The 24632-nt window shown below is 42.1% G+C and overlaps 1 protein-coding gene across 2 annotated transcripts in view; it reads left to right on the forward strand.

Moving 5' to 3' along the window:
- The first annotated feature begins 1505 nt into the window (after positions 1–1505).
- The window catches only part of LOC129863764 (multiple C2 and transmembrane domain-containing protein 1-like), a 50234-nt gene continuing 27107 nt past the window's right edge, over positions 1506–24632 (forward strand). For both annotated transcript variants that reach the window (XM_055936005.1, XM_055936006.1), the window contains exon 1: positions 1506–2272. In XM_055936005.1, coding sequence (XP_055791980.1) covers positions 1757–2272 — 516 coding nt within the window. In that variant the 5' untranslated portion in view covers positions 1506–1756. The remainder of the gene's footprint in view (positions 2273–24632) is intronic.

Raw genomic sequence — 24632 nt, forward strand, 5'->3', positions numbered from 1 at the left:
TTTCATCTGGATTCACCTGGTCAGTCGATTTCATGAAAGAGCAGGTGTTCCTAATGTTTTGTACACTCAGTGTACATTATATGGAGGGACTTCAGATAAGGCCGATCTGTAAAAGGTGCTCAGGGGAAATGGTTGGATAAATCAGTGGCATAGCCAAGAATTCGTTGGTGGTGGGCCTGCAGAAACTTGGAAGGGGGAAAGAGACTAACTTCCAGATATTTTAGAGATTTTGTCGGGGGGCAAAGAGAAAAATTAGCAGTTTTATAGCTAATCTCATGCTATTTTTACACTTTTTGCCATGATGCTGAGAGAAAATGTTACTGTTTTAAAGCAAATTTCCTGCAATTCTACATATTTTGCATTGGGCAGAGAGATAAATGTGCTGTTTTATAGCTCATCGCATGCTATACTACTGTCACGCCCTGACATGTTTCACCTGTCCTTGTGCTTGTCTCCATCCCCCTCCAGGTGTCACTCATCTTCCCCATTATCCCCTGGGTACTTATACCTGTGTTCTCTGTTTGTCTGTTGCCAGTTCGTCTTGTTTGTTAAGTCAATCAACGTTTTGTCTCAGCTTCTGCTTTTCCCCAATCTCTCGTTTTCTCGCCCTCCTGGTTTTGACCCTTGCCTTTGACCCTTTTGACCCTTTGCCCCTACTCTGGATTACCGACCTCTGCCTGACCTGACCCTGAGTCTGCCTGCCGTCCTGTACCCTTTGCCCCACTACTCTGGATTATCGACCTCTGCCTGTCTTGACCTGTTGTTTGCCTGCCCCTGTGGCTGTGATAAACATTGTTACTTCAATACAGTCTGCATTTTGGTCTTACCTGAAACGTGATATCTGAGAGAAAATGCTGCATTTTTTAAGTTAATTAAAGCTCAAATATAGGTGTGTTGACTGTGATAAAGGCACTGTACTATGAACTCTCTTATTTGCTAAATGAGCAAATGAAATAGGCAGAGGCATGGTGCATTTAGCTACAGAAGCACAGTGGCATATGCCTCAATGCAGTCATGTTCATGGATTACTGGTGGTGTGGCTTTCAGTTAGTTCTTTTTGGCAAACCATCCAGTGAGAGTGAATGTCATGCCATGTCATCTGTTCTGTTATATTTAATCAAATCTGACTAACCCAGTGCACTGCTTAACTACTATTTATATCTGAGGGTTTTTGCATGTGTAGGTAAAAAGACAAATAATGTACCATTTGGAACATTGATAATTAAAGAGCATTTTATTTTTGGTGGGTGGGCCTGGGCCCAACCAGCCCCACCGATGCCTACACCCCTGGCTTAAATAGGTCTATTTAACCAGCTTGGTATAAAATAACAGCATGTCTAGTTTGATGGTAGGCTACTCACATTATGTAATATTAATTTGATCATTTATTATGCACATGCCTATTTGTTTGTAGTCTACCTGATGTACAGACAGGAATCTTTTGGCACCCTGCGGGCTGTTGAATAGGCTTGTTTTGAAACATCTGGTCAAAATGCAAACACCCCCTTTGCAGAGTAGCCTACCATTCACGGAAAATCAGCATACTTCCGCGTAAAGCAATTAGGCTACTATCGCTCACTCCATTGGTCTACCCTACAGAGAGCATCGAAGCAACGTTGCGGTGTCTTCAAAGGAGAAACTGCGTAATGCGCAATAGCTGCTGGTCTCCAGTGCGCCTTGTCAGTCCATCAGGCTGTGACACTTATCGTTTCGAAAGCAGCAGCGCACCACACAGAGAGAGAACGAGCAGGAGAGAATGGAGAAAAGTGAAGAGAACGACGATGAAGCCTCCTCGTCCCACCAAAACACAATGTGGAAACAATTTCAAGCGAGAGCCAAACCCATCCTTAGCCCCAAACTCAGCGCCAGAAACCCAGATGAGAAAAAGGAAAAGGGATCATTGTGGATGTTTCGGAAAAAGAAAAAACACGCTGTTTTGGATCGGGTGATCTCCTCCTCACAGCCCGACCTATTCTCCGAACCGGTGGGTTTGGACTTGCAGGAGTCGCCCCTCTGCGGCAAAGTGGACCCGAGCACCAGCCACAGCTCCAGACAGGCGGGCGAAGAGACGATGCAGCAGCCCGACACACAGGGAGTCGTTAGCGGCTCGGGAATCCCGAAGCCCACGCTAGTACAGCTGGTGCAGTCCCACCACAAGAGCTCTTCGCTGGGGTCCTCGTGCCTGGAGAGGCTGGTTGCGGACCCTTCAGCGAGTGGTAGTGACAGCGATGTAGGAGAAAAGGAGGCACAGCTGGATAAAGCTGACCTGCAGGTAAGGATCAATGAAACAAAGAGACCGCTGTAGCCTATCTCTATTAGCCCTACATGAGTAATTTCTTTGCAGCATGTACATGGAGCCTATATATAATGTGGGCTATAGTAGCAATATTAGAGCTACAGGCAATTCCGATGTGTACTGTACCACCCCGTTACAATATATTATAGCTCTAACACTCCCCTGGATAATCTTTTGTAGCCATTATTTAGGGTTCTAGGCTAACCATCATTTCCATTGAAGCTGCTAAAATGAACTACTATGCTGGTGTAAAACAGCACCCGCATCATCAAAGGAAGTTACCTTTAGCTAACAACCAAAGACAACAGTACCTTGGGATGCTCGACCAAACAAATATGCACAGTTTCATTTGTTTAACAGTTCATTTGGGTAAGTAAACATTCATTGCATAACAATACCTGCAGGACAGGTTGACCTGATGGTCGTATGGTTCACCTTTTAGTTTTGTGTGTGAGCGTGCATGCATGATGTGTGTTTTCCAGCTAAGACAACAGCTGTAGACTATACCTGTAGCCTGACCAGACCTGTTGACTACAGGTTACTGTTGTGTGTCTTTACACAATGACAAGACAGATCATATTTCATCAAATAAGAAAAACACAATCCCTGGGTTTTGGGAAGGGAGGTGGTAATAGAAGTGTATATACAGTTAGTTAAATATCTGCTTTCCTCTGAGAGACAACAAATTGGTGTCCAAGTGGGTCTGAGATAAGACAATGTAAGACCATAGTGTTTCTGAAAAGGAGAATGTGTGTGTGTTTGTTGTGTGGGGAAGGGAGTAGTAGAAATGCATGATCTAAGAGTATGGAGCCAGATAGCTGCCAAAAGGTTGAACGTGCTTATCGTTAGGATCGTAAGAACAGCCATGCGTGAAACATGAAACGTAAACGTGAAGTTCCATCTGTGAACGTACAAACACCATGTTACGATTATGGTTAAAACAGTTAGGCTTGAACTAGTCTCGTGTTGCAATTCTGACGTACAATAATACCTTTCAGATTTTTAGCCGTTTCATCTTACCAACAAAAACAACCTTGGCTATTTCGCTCAGGACAGGTTATAGCCAAGACTTAATCAATGTTTTGTTTTTTTCTCATTTATTGATATGGATATAGCCTCTGCGTGATGGGGTTGTGCAACGCAAATGGCTATAACAAGCCTACACACAGAGTGGACTTAGCAAATACAACAGTCAAAATGCCTAATATATGGCCTACAGTCCGTGCTCCCAAATACTGGAAGGAGTGTGATTCATTAGGTTACATGATCACCACAGTAGCCCCACGCGGCTATAAAATATATGGCCATTAAATAACACAACAGCATGGCATATTTAGATAGTGGAATAGTTTTGCTGCTCAGGCGGTTATTCTAGACAAGGCTCTTCTGTGTCTTTATAGTATCATTCGCTGTGCAGAATATCAGATCTCTACAACGACTGTTTAACATCACATGCCACCACAGGCGTTCCCAAACGTTTTTGGCCAGCGACCCATTTTTGACATCAAACATTTTTTGCAAACCCCACCAGGTAATCATGTAATTAACGGCCAATGTTAACTTTTTTAATTTGGGCTATGACATTCTATTACCAATCAGTCTGACAGTATTTTTGACAGTATTTCAATCTGAAGACAGTATGGTTTGTGGTTGAAATGACTGAAATGCATCAGAACGGTATTGGGAAGTTCAGAAGATCATGAGGCAATCATTTTGTATGATACTTCTGTGTAGAAAAGATCCATCATTGATGATGATCTTTTCCCCCAGTCTGATTTAGTGCCTGGTCTTGTCCACCCGTTGTCAACCCTGGCTTGTGGGCATAGTAGAGTGAAACAGTACATACAGTTGAAGTCAGAAGTTTACATACACCTTAGCCAAATACATCTAAACTCAGACATTTAATCCTAGTAAAATTCCCTGTCTTAGGTCAGTTAGGATCACCACTTTATTTTAAGAATGTGAAATGTCAGAATAATAGTAGAGAGAATGATTTATTTCAGCTTTTATTTCTTTCATCACATTCCCAGTAGGACAGAAGTGTACATACCCTCAGTTAGTATTTGGTAGCATTGTCTTTAAATTGTTTAAATGGGTCAAATGTTTTGGGAAGCCTTCCACAAGCTTCCCACAATAAGTTGGGTGAATTTCGGCCCATTTATCCTGACAGAGCTGGTGTAACTGAGTCAGGTTTGTAGGCCTCCTTTGCTCGCACACGCTTTTTCAGTTCTGCCCACACATTTTCTATGGGATTTAGGTCAGGGCTTTGTGATGGCTACTCCAATACCTTAACTTTGTTGTCCTTAAGCCATTTTGCCACAACTTTGGAAGTATGCTTGTGGTCATTGTCCATTTGGAAGACCCATTTCTGACCAACCTTTAACTTCCTGACTGATATCTTGAGATGTTGCTTCAATATATCCACATCATTTTCCTCCCTCATGATGCCATTTATTTTGAAGTGCACCAGTCCCTCCTGCAGCAAAGCACCCCCACAACATGATCCTGCCACCCTCGTGCTTCACGGTTGGGATGGTGTTCTTCGGCTTGCAAGCATCCCCCTTTTTCCTCCAAACACAATGATGGTCATGATTTTACAGAAATGTTTGGTGATCGACTAGGAATGCCTTGGAGATCGACCATTCGATCGCAAATGTGGATGAAATAGTGACCACTGCTGTAGTTGGAAACGTGAATCCAAAACATCATGTTACCTTGTCAACAAGTTAATAAGCTATTTATTGTATTTCTAAAGTGACATTGAATTGTGTTTGGTTGTCAACTCAAACACATATCAACATTTAAAGGAGATTTATTTTCTGTTTGGATGGTTCCATCTGTGCCATCGACTTAGTCTGGTTTTAATTCCAGTATCCAGTTTGTCTACAAATTAGTAATTGATATGTTGGATTCACGTCTCCATCTCAACCAAAAATCAAATTTAAGAGAATTGGACTAAATCAAATCAAACATTAAATGCACTTTAAGTAATGTCCTATTCTTTAACGTAGATTTTAGGTTGAGACAGAGGCGTAACATATAAAGGATTCATTTGTAGACAAACTGGAATTAAAGCCAGACTAAGTCAGTGGCACAGATGGAACTATCCAAGCAGATGATACATCTCCTTCAAATGTTGATATTTGGTTGCGTTGACTACCAAACACAATTCAATATCAGTACATTTTTAAATCCTCCAGAGCTTGAAGCCCTAGGCCTACGTGTTGTCTTATTTGGTTAATTCCTGGGTTGAATTGAAACGATAGCTGTTGATTTGCAAACGCTATATAGGCCTTAATAGCATCATTGATGATATATGAGTGGAATAACTTTGATAGCAACAGTGAATCTATTTCGTTTTTAAGTAGAGATCTCTCAACAATCATTCTCACGATAGCACAATGGTAGTCAGCGACAAATGTCATCGCTAAGCAGGGCTTGGTAAATAAAACCCTGGAACTGAAAGGGTAGTTGTAGATAGATCAATTCTCCAGTAGGAGGTGCTGCCCATCCTATTTTTTTTTTTCAGAAAGTGGATATAACATTGAAGATCTGACATTGTTCTATGTGCAAATTCAACATCTTTATACAAGGTTTGTCTTTGGTAACTAATCCTATGGTTGGAATTTCACCCTCAAAACAACAGTTTACGTTGATAACTTTTTTTCAAATCTAATGTATTTTCCTCATAGATTTCACATCACAAAACATTGACAAATTACCTTGAAACAATGTTGAGTCAACCAGTTTGTGCCCAGTGGCTTACTTCCATTTCCTTTGCTTTGTGCAGAACAACCAGCTTGATTGCCCAAGTATGATTGTGTTTTAGTATCCATTACAGAAATGCACGACTGTTTGCCAGAAAGTACTGCGATCGAAGGGAGAGACAGAGAGCAGCAGGAGGAGAGAGTTTATGGATAGAGGAACAGAGTGAGAAAGGGAGAGAGAGAGTTAGGAGAGAGAGAGAGACATTTTATGATGAGAGAGGGACAAAGAGAGTCTAATTTGACCAAATGTGTTTTTGCAGACTGAGCCATATCCATTACATCCAAACACTACAGGGTGGCGGAATTCCTGATCTAGATATATAATCCTAAGTTTTTATTCTATTCTAGAGAAGTTTTGCATCGTACCGGAGAGAGGGAGGAAAGGAGAGAGGAATTATGGAGAGAGAGAGATCATGTCGAGAAAGACAGAACGAGTAATAGAGAGAGGGGGAGTATTTATGGAGAAAAGGAGTGAGTAAGAGAGGTGTGTGTGTTTCGGAGTGAGGATGACAGAGAGCGTTATAAATTCCTGTACCACAGGGACATTTTCCAGCAGATTGCCTGTCTGAGCCTGCACTGGGGACAACCTTTCACAATACTTGGAAAAGGAAAAATAGGGAAATAGGGGTGGAGTCTTCAGCAGGTATCATCACGTTACAACAGGGAGCCTTTGGCTGCCAATAGTGCTCTGGTCAAAAGTAGTGCACTATGTAGGGATGATGGTTAAGATTAGGATTTAGAGAGGGAAAGCTGATCCTAGATCTATGGCTAAGGGGCACTTCTACCGAGAACCTTTTTTCTGTTTTAGAGAGAGACTTTTTGTTGTTGTAGAGAATTCTCTCCCCACACTTCCTGCAGTCTCTGCCCTGCATGCCAATACATGATAAATGCATGTGTTTGTGTGTTGGTTTGTATGTGTGTATGTGTGTGTATGCGTGCGTGTGTGCGTGCGTGTGTCGCCTAGTGATGCGTGGGTTGACCCATAACCCGCGGTCCCTGAGGTTATAGCCACGGAGCGGGTGGGTTTGGGGTCATTACATATTGTGTGGATGAAGGGTTGGTGGGTGGCAGGCGGGTTGAATAAAGAGAAAGTGGGAAAAGAGGATGATAGCAGTGCCGGCTATGTTATGTGTGATGATTGTGAGGTGCTATACAAATTCAACAGTCACTTGACGGGAACTTCAAATAGGCCTATGGCACGTCAAGGGGACTGTAGCCTACTGTTCAGATGAGTTAAATGGAAACTGAAATCTGGACACTGACTGTAGGTCTATAACCTCTCGCAGAGCCTTAATATTTACTCCTTTCAGAATTAAGCATTTTTTTGCAGTAAAATGACACACCAAATGTAGGGTACATTTTTATTTGGGAACAGGAGTGGAGAAATATGATTTCTTTCTTTCAGCGTCTTGAGAGAATGTGAATGAGCAGTTACTGTCTGTAGAGGTGCTATCTTTATCAGAATCATAAACGCTGATAGTTGAGGATGGGTTATTAGCAATTGCAGGTGAACAAGCAGCTGACCTGTGCTCCACACATATGTTTGTACATAAACTCAGCAAAAAAAGAAACGTCTTCTCACTGTCAACCACGTTTATTTTAAGCAAACTTAACGTGTCAATATTTGTATGAACATAAGATTCAACTGAGACATAAACTGAACAAGTTCCACAGACATGTGATTAACAGAAGTGGAATAATGTGTCCCTGAACAAAGGGAGGGTCAAAATCAAAAGTAACAGTCAGTATCTGGTGTGGCCACCAGCTGCATTAAGTACTGCAGTGCATCTCCTCCTCATGGACTGCACCAGATTTGCCAGTTCTTGCTGTGAGATGTTACCCCACTCTTCCACCAAGGCACCTGCAAGTTCCCGGACATTTCTGGGGGGAATGGCCCGAGCCCTCACCCTCCGATCCAACAGGTCCCAGACGTGCTCAATGGGATTGAGATCCAGGCTCTTCGCTGGCCATAGCAGAACACTGACATTCCTGTCTTGCAGGAAATCACGCACAGAACGAGCCGTATGGCTGGTGGCATTATCATGCTACAGGGTAATGTCCGGATGAGCTTGCCGGAAGGGTACCACATGAGGGAGGAGGATTTCTTCCCTGTAACGCACAGCGTTGAGATTGCCTGCAATGACAACAAGCTCAGTCCGATGATGCTGTGACTCACCGCCCCAGACCATGACGGACCCTCCACCTCCAAATCGATCCCACTCCAGAGTACAGGCCTCGGTGTAACGCTCATTCATTCGACGATAAACACGAATCCAACCATCACCCCTGGTGAGACAAAACCGCGACTCGTCAGAGAAGAGCCCTTTTTGCCAGTCCTGTCTGGACCAGCGACGGTGGGTTTGTGCCCATAGAATCATAAACGCTATTCTTGTTCTGAGAAATGAAGGCTATTCCATGCGAGAAATTGACAAGAAACTGAAGACCTCGTACAACGCTGTGTACTACTCCCATCACAGAACAGCTCAAACTGGCTCAAACCAAGTATATTAGTGTCTAGTTTTAGAAACAGATGCCTCACAAGTCCTCAACTGGCAGCTTCATTAAATAGTACGTTGTTGCCTGTGATGTCTGGTGAGGACCTGCCTGACAACAGGCCTACAGGCCCTCAGTCCAGTCTCTCTCAGCCTATTGCGGACAGTCTGAGCACTGATGGAGGGATTGTACGTTCCTGGTGTAACTCGGCCAGTTGTTGTTGCCATCCTGTACCTGTCCCACAGGTGTGATGTTCGGATGTACCGATCCTGTGCAGGTGTTGTTACACGTGATATGCCACTGCAAGGATGATCAGCTGTCCATCCTGTCTCCCTGTAACGCTGTCTTAGGCATCTCACAGTACGGACATTGCAATTTATTGCGCTGGCCACATCTGCAGTCCTCATGCCTTCTTGCAGCATGCCTAAGGCACATTCATGCAGATGAGCAGGGACCCTGGGCATCTTTCTTTTGGTGTTTTTCAGAGTCAGTAAAAAGGCCTCTTTAGTGTCCTAAGTTTTCATAACTGTGACCTTAATTGCCTACCGTCTGTAAGCTGTTAGTGTCTTAACGACCGTTCCACAGATGCATGTTCATTAATTGTTTATGGTTCATTGAACAAGCATGGGAAACAGTGTTTAAACCCTTTACAATGAAGATCTGTGAAGTTATTTGGATTATTCAAATTATCTTTGAAGGACAGGGTCCTGAAAAGGGGACGTTTAATTTTATGTGTGTGTGTGTGTTTGCATGCGTCTGCATAGTGTGTGTGTGTGTTTGCACGCATGTGTGTAAGAGGCCTGTCATGCCAAATAATGTCCCCCAGCCAAATAGTGTCCACCTCTGCGTCACAATGGAATTCGATAAACCTTAAGCGTCCATAGCTATATCAACGGTGTGATGACCTAATTATTAGAATTTTGGAGATCATTACAGCCTTAATTACGTTCTTGTCATCATCTCTATGCAAACAAGGCTGATTTCCGCTGCAATTTTGCTGTTTAAACAAGTTTTGTTTAGCTAATGGAATTAAAACATTACTTCAAACTACTTTTGGGTACCTTGTTAACATTACAACATGAGATCCATGTCTTAAACATTGCTGCGTTTCGTAAATGTAAAAGAAAACGTGTAATCTGCTTGACACATTAAAGTTACTTATATTACAGATCAGGAAGTCAGCTAATTTCCACTCCATTCATATGCAAATCCGTTTGATTCATACACTGGCTTGTCTGACTGTCATGTTTTTATTTGAACCTGCCCTTCTCTTGTGGTTGAATATATATGTATCTATTGTAGGTCCTAGGATACAACAATGAATAATGTTGTCACGTTCTGACCTTAGTTCCTTTTTTATGTCGTTATTTTAGTTTGGTCAGAGCGTGAGTTGGGGTGGGCATTCTATGTTGTTTGTCTATGTTTTGTTCTATGGTTATATTTCTATGTGTTTGGCCTAGTATGGTTCCCAATCAGAGGCAGGTGTCAGTCGTTGTCTCTGATTGGGAGCCATATTTAGGTAGCCTGGTTTCCTTTGTGTTTTGTGGGTGGTTGTTTCCTGTGTCTGTGTTTTCACCATACGGGATTGTTTCGTTTTCTTTTTGTATCATTCACGTTGTTATTTTTGTATTCTTAGTGTTCAGTTATTAAATTGAATATGGACACTTACCACGCTGCGCTTTGGTCCTCACCTCATTTCAACGACAAGCGTTACAAATGTGGAACAAATAAATAACATCAAAGGATACTTCACAACTTACAATAATGAACACCTTGCGAAACAAATGTGAAAACCAACCTGGCAATATTTCAGAATTGAATACATAAACGTTGATAGTTTTTGGAATAGTTGTGTCATTCATTTATTTACACAGATTTTTTGTGCACTCATAGACTAAAATACTGAATTCCGGTGTGTGGACTATAGAGGAGATGGTTGATGTGTGGGTGGGAGGTTCTGCCTGTCACTTGTTCTCAATAGCCAGCCAGTCTCGGAAGGGGGACTTGACGAGGGAGAATATCCAGGCACTGCTGCTCGCCTTGTTCTGAGTGTTTGCAGTGCTCGTGCTTTTAGTTCATCTGTGTATTTCACATATTATGTGCCCAGTATGATAGAGCAAAACACTTTCTTAGCAGATATTGACAACATGACAACAACAGTAGCTGTAGAGGATGTAACATCTGGGTGTTGGGCAGAACCCCTAGGTCCTGGAGAACAGGAGCAGAGGTAAAGGGAACAGGGTAGGAGACAGAGACGTAAACAAGCAAACACACAGGTTACACTTTACAGTGAAAAAATGTGATGGATTAGTGCAGTGTTAGAAATGGTAGATATGTACTTTTCAACATATTTGGAAGGTATAGCCTACCTCATGCTGGTCCCCCTTCAACTCAGAGCACAGAGAATCAGACTGATTCGAACTCACTGGTTCTGGTGGATGGGATACCTCCTGGGGGGCTCGGACAGTCAATGGTCCTAAAGTAATTTGGAGAAATTGAAGAGGTACATTTTTATAAGCATTACTACAATTTCTTGCTTTCTCAAATGTCAACCAAAGCTGAACATACTTTGTCTATAGGGCTTCACTGAAGTGTAGGGTGTCAGGGCTTTCAGTGGTCGACTGTCCAACTGCTCCAACTGTAGAAGATTGTTGGCTTCCACCGAGGTAACCTTAGGAAGACAAAGAGAAAAATATCAGCGTTAGGGAAACTTAAACTAGCTTCAGGTTATTTTATTCTCTGAGATTTTTTAGATTCACTTTAACAGATGGTGACCCCAGCTAGGAGCTGCGAGGTTTTCCCAGGTCTCGCCTTCCTTTCGTCCTTCTTCCAAACCAAGTACTTCTCCCAGATGTCATAGCACTTGGTCCCCTTCTTGATTCTGCTCCCGTAGCGCTCCTTCTGATTCTCCTGTTCAGTCTCACCTTGATTGATGACAGGAGTACATGCAATTATATTTCATGGAGGAGGGGGTAGGAAAGCGATATCTATTGACAATGTAAGATATTGAAATATGTCTGAGTATGTACCATGGAAAACCAAAAACAACTTGTAAAAAATAAAACAAACCATTGGTGACAGAATATAAGCTATAAAATCCGTACCTTGTTCCAGCGTTCATGACCTCAGTCACTCAAGATGACCTCAGGAGAACCGTGGGTGTTGAAGATGTCCACCATCGCCTTGGAGGTAGCCTCGCTTGTCTCGTCCTTGATGGGTATCATACAAAAAGAGAATCAATTTTTGGTTCCAAGCACCCTTTTTAATGGGTTACAGAAGGGAATTTAGAGTTAAGCATGTACTCTTCCTTTACTGACCTTAATGGGTATTGCCTCCATCCACTTGGTAAAGAGATCGGTTGCCGTCAGACACCAGCTGTTGCCACTCCTGGATTTCGTGACGGGTCCGATGAGGTCCACCCCTATCATGTAAAGTGTTAGATAGAATATTACATCATTCTTACCTGTATCTGTGTTGTACAGTATGCAGATGTTCATATTTGTAAGGATAATGACACACACACACACACACACACACACACACACACACACACACACACACACACACACACACACACACACACACACACACACACACACACACACACACACACACACACACATTCTACAATATTGAACTCTGCTGTGGTCAAATAAAGCAACCATTACAAAACAACTTATTAGTGCAAATTTGAATTGGGACACTTACTGATCACTTACCAGCATCACTACTCTGGCTGGTTCTGACTTAGAATATGTGGACAACTACAAAAACCTAGGTGTCTGGTTAGACTGTAAACTCTCCTTCCAGACTCACATTAAACATCATCAATCCAAAATTAAATCTAGAATCGGCTTCCTATTTCGCAACAAAGCATCCTTCACTCATGCTGCCAAACATACCCTCGTAAAACTGACCATCCTACCGATTCTCAACTTAAGAGATGTCATTTACAAAATAGCCTCCAACACTCTACTCAACAAATTGGATGCAGTCTATCACAGTGCCATCCGTTTTGTCACCAAAGCCCCATATACTACCCACTACTGCGACCTGTACACTCTCGTTGGCTGGCCCTTGCTTCATACTCGACGCCAAACTCACTGGCTACAGGTCATCTACAAGTCTCTGCTAGGTAAAGCCCCACCTTATCTCAGCTCACTGGTCACCATAGCAGCACCCACCTGTAGCACGCGCTCCAGCAGGTATATCTCACAGGTCACCCCCAAAGCCAATTATTCCTTTGACCACCTTTCCTTCCAGTTCTCTGCTGCCAATGACTGGAACGAAACTCATCCCCATACTGTATTTATTTATTTATCTTGCTCCTTTGCACCCCAGTATCTCTACTTGCACATTCATCTTCTGCACATTCTACCATTCCAGTGTTGAATTGCTATTTTGTAATTACTTTGCCACCATGGCCTATTTCTTGCCTTACCTCCCTTATCCGACCTCATTTGCACATGCTGTATATTGACTTTTCTACTGTATTATTGATTGTATGTTTGTTTATTCCATGTGTAACTCTGTGTTGTTGTATGTGTCGAACTGCTTTGCTTTATTTTGGCCAGGTCGCAGTTGCAAATAAGAACTTGTTCTCAACTAGCATACCTGGTTAAATATAGGTGAAATAAAATGTTTAAAAAAAATCATGTGCCTTGATGAATGTCACGATCGTCGTAACGTGGAAGAGAGGAGGACCAATGCGCAGCGTGGTTAGAATACATTCTAAGTTTAATGACACGAAGACAAAACGAAGAACACTTTACAAACTAAACAAAACAACAAACGTGAAGCTATATATACAATGTGCTGACATGCAACATAGACATAGACAATCACCCACGAACTACTTAATGAATATGGCTGCCTAAATATGGTTCCCAATCAGAGACAACGATAGACAGCTGTCTCTAATTGAGAACCAATCTAGGCAACCATAAACATACATACACCTAGACTAGACACTTCAACCAACTAAGCCACAGCACCCATAAACATACAAAAAACCTTAGACAATACAAAACACATACATCCCCCATGTCACACCCTGACCTAACTAAAATAATAAAGAAAACAAAGATAACTAAGGCCAGGACGTGACAATGAAACAACTTTGATGGGCTTCAACTCTGGCGCCACAGTCTTTGCCCTCTCAAACTTCTGGCTGGCTAGATAGGTTACTGAGCGGCAAAAAGTGACAAATTGGAAATTTGTGTGCTCTCTGATATGACATTCATTGAAATCATAATAATTTCAGATATAATAGAATGGGACTGATAAACAAAAGGTCATTTCACTTGCCCAGCTGTCCACCTCCTTGATAATTCCCATCAGAAGAAGCGTAGGTTGATTTTGGCAATCATGCGCTTCACTCTGAAATGGCCAGCATGCATTTCGGTCAACACGGCCTCCTTCTCCTCCTAAGTGAAAATCACCCTCCTGCCTGGCTGGCTATCCTTCCCTGTAGGTACATGTGATTGTCTGGAATTACCGTAACTGCTTACACCTATCGATTTGATTGATCTGGTTTAACTTATACTGTAGCTAGACACCTCAATATGACAGACATATGACTATATCAGTGGAGGCTGCTGAGGGGAGGACGGCTCATAATAATGGCTGGAATGGAATCAATTGAATGGTATCAACCACATGGAAACCACCTGTTTGATACCATTCCATTTACTCCATTCCAGACATTATTATGAGCCGTCCTCCCCTCAGCAGCCTCCACTGAACTATATGTATAGATAGCAACTAGCTAACTTTAGATGGAAAATGGTTGTTGAAAAATGGTTGTATGTAGCTAAATCCGTACAGTTATCTAATAGAAGTTAACGGCTTAACGTTACCCTGAATTGTGAATTTCTCTGAATGTTGTGCTTCTTTTCAAGATCAGTGGTGTTTTCATAGTACTTCGCCTGGTTGGAAAGATAAAAGAAAATATCCTCGAGGGATGCCACAGAAGTGCAAGCTACATACAAACAGAAAGCTACAATAACAGTTAGCGTTAGCGTTAGCTAAATAAAACTGTCTGGCAGCTACTGTAGCTGGCTAGCTGACTAGGCAGGCTGAGGTATATAAGTACAGTAGCTAGCAATGTCAATCTAAAAACAGCTTCAAATATTTATTCCTATTGAACAATATTTACTTATATAAAGACAAACACATGGTAAAGAAAGTGTTCTCTTTCCAGTCTTTTCGGTCCTCTGAAGCAGCAGGTAGTCAGCAGGTTGTCATCATCAAAAGCATCGTCCTTGGAGAGAAATTCGGAGGTCATAATTTTGCAGACTGATCGAGCATTTATGCTGTGAACTAGAACTGCCCGCATCCTCTTTCCTTCGCGACCCCTACGAGGTAAAATAGAGCCAAGCAACCAGCATAGCAACGAACGCTTTGGTTCATTACATAATCCAGTCAGAATGTTGCAAGTGCTAGCAACAGCCCTATCAACAGCCCTAGCAACAGCTCTAGGAACAGCCCTAGCTACAGCCCTAGCGACAGAAGCTAGAACTCACCGAATCCCATTGTGACGTAGAGGGGGACACTATTTGACATGACAGGCCCTTGAACCAAACTACTCCCTATTGACGTGCGGAGTAAGCAAGTGAGGCAGGTACACGGACCAAAACAACTCACATGGCTGTTCGGTGTTCTGCTTGTAATTATGAAAACCTGCTAACTTGTAGAAGAAATCATGGCACGCGATTTGTGACCAAAATCAAGCATCATGTATCTGCATTGTTGTTCTACTACACACATATTAAATAAATTATATCTCCTCTGTCAAAGTACAATGCATTTGGAAAATAATCAGACCCCTTTACTTTTCCCACATTGATACGTTACAGGTTTACTCTAAAATAGATTCAACTGCACATTTTCCTCATCAATCTACACACAATAGCCCATAATGATAAAGCGAAAACAAGTTTTATGTAATTTTAGCAAATTTATTTAATTTAAAAAAAAACTGAAATGCCTTATTTACATAAGTATTCAGACCCTTTGCTATGAGAGTCAGGATTGTGTCAAGGCACATATTTGGGGAAGGGTAACACAAAATGTTGGCAGCATTGAACGTCCCCAAGAACACAGTGGCCTCCATCATTCTTAAATGGAAGAAGTTTGGAACCACCAAGACTCTTCCTAGAGCTGGCCGCTGGGCCAAACTGAGCAATCGAGGAGAAGAGCCATGGTCAGGGAGGTGACCAAGAATCCGATGGTCACTCTGACAGAGCTCCAGAGTTTCTCTATGGAGATGGGAGAACCTTCCAGAAGGACAACCATCTCTGCAGCACTCCATCAATCAGGCCTTTATGTTAGAGTGGCCAGACAGAAGCCACTCCTCAGTAGAAGGCACATGGGATCCCGCTTGGAGTTTGCCAAAAGACACCAAAACTCTCACATCATGAAAAACAAGTTTCTCTGGTCTGATAAAATCAATATTTAACTCTTTGGTCTGAATGCCTGGCGCCATCCCTACTGTGAAGCATGGTGGAGGCAGCATCATGCTGTGGGGATGTTTTTCAGTGGCAGGGACTGGGAGACTAGTCAGGATTGAGGGAAAGATGAACGGAGCAAAGTATAGAGAGATCCTTGATGAAAAACTGCTCCAGAGCACTCAGGACTTCAGACTGGGGTGAAGGTTCATCTTCCACCGGGACAATGACCCTAAGCAGACAGCCAAGATAACGCAGGAGTGGCTTCGGGACAAGTCTCTGAATGTCCTTGAATGGCCCAACCAGAGCCCAGATTTGAACCCGATCGAACATCTCTGGAGAGACCTGACAATAGCTGTGCAGCGACCCTCCCCATCCAACATGACAGACCTTGAGAGGATCTGCAGAGAAGAATGGGAGAAACTCCCCAAACACATGTGTGCCAAACTTGTAGCGTCATACCCAAGAAGACTCGAGGCTATAATCGCTGCCAAAGGTGCTTCAACAAAGTACTGAGTAAAGGGTCTGAATACTTATGTAAATGTGATATTTCAGTTGTCTATTTTTTATAAATTGCTAAAAATTCTAAAAACCTGTTTTTGCTTTTGTCATTATGGGGTATTGCGTGTAGATTGATGAGAGAAAAATAATCATGAATCCATTTTAGATTAAGACTGTAATTGGAAAAAGTCAATCGGTCTGAATACATTCCGAATGCACTGTATTTCCATAGCAGTGGAGGGATAATTTATTGCAGATGTGTCATTGAACAGTTTAGACAAGAATACTATTGATCTCAGTTGACATAAGTGTTGCTTTTTTCAGTTCTTCCTGCAGAAAACTGAGGACAGAAGATTAGGTCTACTATGTAAGATTAGGTCTGCTATGTAAAAAGCCTCATGTGAGGTTCATAGGAGGTTCATAGGAGCACATAAGATTTGGTGTAAAATGAAGGCTAAGAGTTTGTATTTTTTGCTGTTGAAATGAAGGCATAGTCCTATATACATTTTTCTAAAATGTTCCATCCTATAAATAAGGAATCAACAAACGCTTTGATTTCTGGTCAAACAGATAGAAAAGGGGACTTAGAAAACATATTGCGGAACAAGTCTTAAAAGGTAACTTCGGCGATGTCATTTACAAAATAAGCTCCAATACCCTACTCAATAAATTGGATGCAGTCTATCACAGTGCCATCCGTTTTGTCACCAAAGCCCCATATACTACCCACCACTGAGACCTGTACACTCTCGTTGGCTGATGCTCACTTCATACTCGTCGCCAAACCCACTGGCTCCAGGTCATCTACAAGACCCTGCTAGGTAAAGTCCACCCTTATCTCAGCTCGCTGGTCACCATAGCAGCACCCACCTGTAGCACGCGCTCCAGCAGGTATATCTCTCTGGTCACCCCCAAAACCAATTCTTCCTTTGGCCGCCTCTCCTTCCAGTTCTCAGCTGCCAATGACTGGAATGAACTACAAAAATCTCTGAAACTGGAAACACTTATCTCCCTCACTACCTTTAAGCACCAGCTGTCAGAGCAGCTCACAGATTACTGCACCTGTACATAGCCCATCTATAATTTAGCCCAAAAAACTACCTCTCCCCCTACTGTATTTATTTATTTTTCTCCTTTGCACCCCATTATTTCTATCTCTACTTTGCACATTCTTCCACTGCAAATCTACCATTCCAGTGTTTTACTTGCTATATTGTATTTACTTTGCCACCATGGCCTTTTTTTTGCCTTTACCTCCCTTATCTCACCTCACTTGCTCACATTGTATATTGACTTATTTTTCTACTGTATTATTGACTGTATGTTTGTTTTACTCCATGTGTAACTCTGTGTTGTTGTATGTGTCAAACTGATTTGCTTTATCTTGGCCAGGTCGCAATTGTAAATGAAAACTTGTTTTCAACTTGCCTACCTGGTTAAATAAAGGTGAAATAAAATAAATAAATAAATAAATAAAAATTAGTATAAAAATCCTTCACTTCATCTACATTGATTGAAGTGGATTTAACAGGTGACATCAATAAGGGATCATCGCTTTCACCTGGATTCACCTGGTCAGTCTGTTTCATGGAAAAAGCAGGTGTTCCCATTGTGTATATAACATTACACATTTAGGAATGATGGAATGCATTTTAAACTTCACACAATGTAACACTTTTGTATGACTTAATGAACATATATCGATACGAGTGGGTAAAGCGGTGCTTGTGCATTGATAAGCAAAGCACACCAAAGACTGCATTACCGATAAGCATTCAAATAAAGACAAGACCTCTAAAAGCATATTTGACATCATAGCGTGATGAATTTACAAGATGACTTTTCTTTCATTTTTATTTCTGCACAAATTAAAATGTGCCACTGACGTACCAGCATTGTCTCAATGAAGAGTTTGACGTTCGACTAGCCTCTGGCATACTTTTAAAGTGAACAATCTGAGTCTCTGCCTCATTCTGTTACCATGGAATTGCCCTAATGTCACCTAACACAGTATAAAAGCACTGAAAAAAACACTGCTGTCTAATCATTTAAAACGGAGCCTGTTTGTTGAAGCGTAAATCCATCTTAGAGCTGTAGTTTACTTTATTGTGAATAATGTGAAGTAAATAATATGGTTTACTGCATTGGTATTCTGTAGGACCCTCTTACCATCTTATTGATCTGTGTGAGACTTTAATAATTGTGTGTGTGCGCGAGCATGCACGTGCATGTGTGTGTGTGTGTTTTAAGGCCACAGTCTAATCAATGCTTATCTTGGAATTCAGATCGACATGCACGGTAAACAAGAGTGCACTTAAGAATGTCCACCAAAAGTGCAGTAGATGGAGAGGTAGCCTTTTCAAAGATGAAAACGGTTAGTGTGTTTACACACATTGGGTGTTAACGCTGACACAGTTACAGCCAGCACTTCCTGCTGTTGCTGTATGAGCTCAATCCGTTTCCGTGTGTGCGTGTGTGCGTATGTGTGTGTGTTAGTACTATTTGCATAATGAGTGTAGGCTACATGGTTTTCTGTTCCTGTGTGGGCAGTGGGTTGGTAGACAAATAGCATGGTTGTCTGTTTGTAGGTAGAAGGAGGGTTGGTAGACAAATAGCATAGTTTTCTGTTTGTAGGTAGAGGGAGGGTTGGTCAATAAAAATAAAATAAAAATGTGCATAGTTTAGTGGAATTAAATTGGTGCATGTGTACAGTATATTTGTTATGTAGCGTATTTATCACACGCGTACTGCATACAGATACAGAGCCTTTGAGCGGGAAATCTGTCAGACAGCGCGAGAGCTGCGGCTACAGCATCTCAAACAGCAAATGCATATTGCGCGTTCACGTGCTAGTCGGAACTATGAAACTCTGACATTTTCGACTTGCTAACTGGTTGAACGTGGCATGTGTATAACTACAGCCAGGTAGCTAGCAAGTCGAACATTTCAGAGTTTACTAGCGCCAACTAGCACATAAACGCGCCAATAGGCAACATAAGGCAGGTTTCATCAGCGGATCACACGCCACTTTGCAATGAGCTGGAGGCAGAATGCATTTTGAAAACATATACTTCATTGTTTGAAACCGGAATGTTTTAATACATATTATGAGGCATGTCTTACCTTGCCTTAAAGTAGCCTAGCCAAAATTCAGACCATATTCTTTTAGGCAATTACAGTATTTTCTATCAACTTTCGGTTACACTTTACTTGACATCCAGTGTAATAGCACATTATGACACGGTCATAACCATGTCATGATATGTCATAGCAGCTGACATAACTTGTCATAACCTGTTTATAATATGGTAATAACACTGTCATGACACATATATTTACACCTGTTGTGACGTATATTGAGTTATTTTATGGTTGGTTATGACACCTACATAAGAGTGTCAAAACCTACCACGGTAGTTATTTTATTTAATGACACCTACATAAGAGTGTCAAAACCTACCACGGTAGTTATTTTATTTAGTGACACCTACATAAGAGTGTCAAAACCTACCACGGTAGTTATTTTATTTAATGACACCTACATAAGAGTGTCAAAACCTACCACGGTAGTTATTTTATTTAATGACACCTACATAAGAGTGTCAAAACCTACCACGGTAGTTATTTTATTTAGTGACACCTACATAAGAGTGTCAAAACCTACCACGGTAGTTATTTTATTTAATGACACCTACATAAGAGTGTCAAAACCTACCACGGTTAGTTATTTTATTTAATGACACCTACATAAGAGTGTCAAAACCTACCACGGTAGTTATTTTATTTAATGACACCTACATAAGAGTGTCAAAACCTACCACACAAGGCAAAACATTCCATTACACCAAAGCCTACCTGTCAAGAGTACGTTTATGTTATAGAAAATTGTTATATAACATGTTAAATTATCATTGTAATTGTACACACATTGATCTCAGACATGCAACTACCCCAATGCTCTGTTGCTGACGACTGGGATGAATGTAGGAGCAGATTTCAGGAGCAGGACAAGACACCCTCTTTTTGACTGATGACTGACATAAGGGCATGTACGTGATAGGCCTATCTGGCCTATATGATTATGATGGTCATAATGCTTCATGACAGTGTCATAAAGTGTATTTGATCACGCTCTTCGCAGCTGATGTGAGTAAGATCTTTCAACAGGTCAACATTCAGAAGGCAGCAAGGCCAGACATATTACCAGGACGTGTACTCTGAGCATGGGCTGACCAACTGGCAAGTGTCTTCACTGACATTTTCAACCTCTCCCTGTCTGAGTCTGTAATACCAACATGTTTCAAGCACCATAGTCCCTGTGCCCAAGAACACTAAGGTAACCTGCCTAAATGACTACCGACCCGTAGCACTCACGTCTGTATCCATGAAGTGCTTTGAAAGGCTGATCGTGGCTCACATCAACACCATTATCCCAGAAACCCTAGACCCACTCCAATGTGCATACCATCCCAACAGATCCACAGATGATGCAATCTCTATTGCACTCAACACTGTCCTTTCCCACCTGGACAAAAGGAACACCTATGTGAGAGTGCTATTCATTGACTACAGCTTAGCATTCAACACCATAGTGCCCACAAAGCTCATCACTAAGCTAAGGACCCTGGGACCAAACACCTCCCTCTGCAACTGGATCCTGGACTTCCTGACAGGCCGTACATGTACATATTACTTCAGTTACCTCGACATGGGTGCCCCCGCGCATTGACTCTGTACCGGTACCCCCTGTATATAGCCTTGCTATTGTTATTTTACTGCTGCTCTTTAATTATTTGTTACTTTTATCTCTTACTTATTTTAGGTATTTTCTTAACTGCATTGTTGGTTAAGGGCTTGTAAGTAAGCATTTCACTGTATGGTCTACACCTGTTGTATTCGGCGCATGTTATTAAAAATATGATGAAAAAACATGTAAAGAATTACAAGAATTACTGTAAATAATTAATTACATAAAAAACAAAGGATTTAAGAAACAAACTTTCAAATGAAAGTAAACTTCTTGTCAGGGGAAAAACTAATTTGAATAAATGTGGGTTTTGACACTCTTATGTAGGTGTCATAACCAGCCATAAAATAACGCTACTTAGGTAGCCCTTTTTCCCACCTGTCTTTGTGGGAAGTTGACTTTGTTTAGGGCACATAGCCTTTGAGCTTCACGGTTTGTTTTTGTAGTGTTGATTGTTTTTGTTCGGCGTCATTTTGATTAAAATAAAGAAAATGTACGCTCACCACGCTGCACCTTGGTCCTCTCCTTTCAACCGCCGTGACAGAAACGAATATTCATGCGTAGCCTACTGGTTGTATGAATTTGGGGTCTATCGTCCCACAACTGTCCCTAAGACAGTTTGGAAAAGGCTATTTCTTTCTCAACAAGATGACAAATAGGTCAACTTCTCTACTATTGGGAATAGTAGATTGACATAGGTTAGGGATTGAGCTGTTCATTACTCGTCTTGTTGGCCGAGGAAAAGTATATGTGGAGAGTTATTCCAAAATCTTCAAAGTGCCCAGCAGAATTCGGTAAGAAGAACAGCACATTGTCGCGTCCTCGACTTGCATGTTCCGTTAATATGAACTGCCATAATCTAAATGTGACTTCTGTCATTCTGAGTACCCAATGCATAGGGGTCCGGTAAATTCCTCAAATGTCCGTTAATTTAAAATGCTGCCGGTTTTCTTAACAGAAACCCTGGTTGGTCAGCAAACTCAGACCAGGATCTATCCATGACACTGACACTGAAGTGAGAATGTTCTATGTGGGATAGTGAATGGGTGGGCCTTTAAGAGACATCCTCAGTAAGATCAGTCTGTATTGATCATTTATTTGAAAAGATTATTGATTGGAATATTAAAAGGTTTGCTCTTGCATATTCAATTCGGCAACAGGTGTCCAAGATATCGATCAGTCAACCAATCAGCCGGCCATCAATTAAGTTTGATTTGTAGATGTTGTTTCCCATTGGTTTATTTGTCCCTTTTAATATCATCTGTTGTTGTTTGATTGGTTCCTGGCTTGACTCCTGTCGTTGGTTGGTTCCGACTGTAGCGTACACAGACACGTGACCGAACAACTGAGAGCTGTCGGACTGCCTCAGCGGTTACATAACTGGCTTAGCACCTGTCAATCAAGAGGTATCCGCTCCAGGGATTATAGCCAGGAGCTAAGACTTCACTTCTCCTCTCCCTCCCACTCTTCCTCCTCCTTCTACTCCTACCTCTTTGTCATCCCTTCGTTCAGCTTAGTATCTTTCCCCCTCGACCTCTGAGCTCTTCTGTCTTTCCTGTTATTAAATGTCTTTCTATCGCCCTCCATCTATCTTGGTTTTCTCTCAGAGGACACAGGCTATGATAGTGCAGAGAGTGAGTCTGGCCTTGTCTGTCTGAGGGGGCAGTATGTGTGACTCTGTGTGTGTGTGTGTGTGTCTCAGATGAGGTTAGGGACTGAGCGGATGTGAGGATGAATGGAGGAGAGGAGGTGGCTGTTTTCTGGATGAGTGGAGCTTGTCGTCCCTAAGTAGTGCCTTTGGCATTCCCCTCCTTTTCTCTCTCTTTCCCTCTTTCCTTCTATGCCCGTTTCTCCCACTCTCCCCTCCGTTCTCCTTTTATCTCTCATTCCCTCCCATTCTCCACAACCATCTCTATCTCCTCTCTCTCTCACTTCATGAATTGGCGTTTCAAGGGTTACGGGATGAGTCACATGATCTGACCTCAATATGCGGATGACTGCTACCGGTGAGCTTAAGCTGCTGTCCCATGCCTCCTACACCCTGTTTCCCCATGCCTCCTACACCCTGTTTCCCCATGCCTCCTACACCCTGTTTCCCCATGCCACCTAACCCTTGCTTCCCCATGCTATGGTTTTCAAGGGTTTCATTGTTTGAATGTGTTACTGTTGGTGTCTGTACTAAATTGTGGCTTGCAGTATTTCTCTATCTTGCACACAGTCCTTCTGCTGGCTGGATAGGTTCTCTAGTGGATACCTGTCTTGTCATCATGAGACCAGTGTGAAATGTTTTCTGTGTGTGTGTGTGTGTGTCTCTGTTCCTCTGACAGGTTCCCCGACAAGTTTGAATAGTGTGTCTTACATGTGGGAAATCCAGATGCAGTGTGTGTGTGTGTGTGTGTGTGTGTGTGTGTGTGTGTGTGTGTGTGTGTGTGTGTGTGTGTGTGTGTGTGTGTGTGTGACTCAGTGGGTGACTCAGTGGGTGACTCAGTGGGTGACTCAGTGGGTGACTCAGTGGGTGACTCACACTCTCAGGAGATGACTTGATCTGGCAGCTGTCTAGGTCAGGGAGAAATCACAGTAACATCAAAGTGAATGAATCATGTTGGTACACATGTCTCCCTCGGTTCCCTAACTGGTTTCATCACACATGTCTGTGCTGGGATGAAGGAGATATGTAATTCTTCTCATGTATGCAAGCATGGTTTGTGTGTCACTAGACACTCTAACATATGTTTAATTGAAAGGTATACTGCACTTCAAAGTGATTATATCTTCTGTGACTGTGCTCTCTAACATATGATTAATATGGTAATTTACATCATTAGCATATGCTTTTAATCAATGTACAGTAATATGTGGCCCGTACAGAAATCAAACCCTCAATTCTGGAGATGGAAATCGCAAGCAACATGCTCCAACCAACCCGTCTGAACCAAATGTGTTTTACTGTCGTTTGTTTGAAGTGCAACACAACAACGCTAATCAAATGGAGCTCGCTAGAATTCATTCTTCCTTCAAGGCTGTGCTCTGTTGTTACAAAAACAGGTTGCTATATGACCTAGTTTGTGTTCAGAACTGCTATGTTGCCGTTTCCCATTTTAAATATTTGGGAGTCAATATATTTGCTTCCTTAGATAAAACCATCGGCGGAAACTTTAACAGAAAGCTCAAATTGTAAGATTGCAAGATGGCGCCGGAGGGTAGGGCTGCCGTCTTATCGACTCTTAACCAATCATGCTATTTTGTTTGTTTTTTCGCGTTGTTCGTAACTTGGTTTTTACATAATGTTGCTGCTACTGTCTCCTATGACTCAATAGAACTGCGAGCGCCCACCTCAGATTAGACAAAGAGTTTTTCTTCAATGAGTCCGATGGGAGGGA

This window comes from Salvelinus fontinalis, chromosome 10, assembly GCF_029448725.1.
Source record: "Salvelinus fontinalis isolate EN_2023a chromosome 10, ASM2944872v1, whole genome shotgun sequence".
Lineage (NCBI taxonomy): Eukaryota > Metazoa > Chordata > Actinopteri > Salmoniformes > Salmonidae > Salvelinus > Salvelinus fontinalis.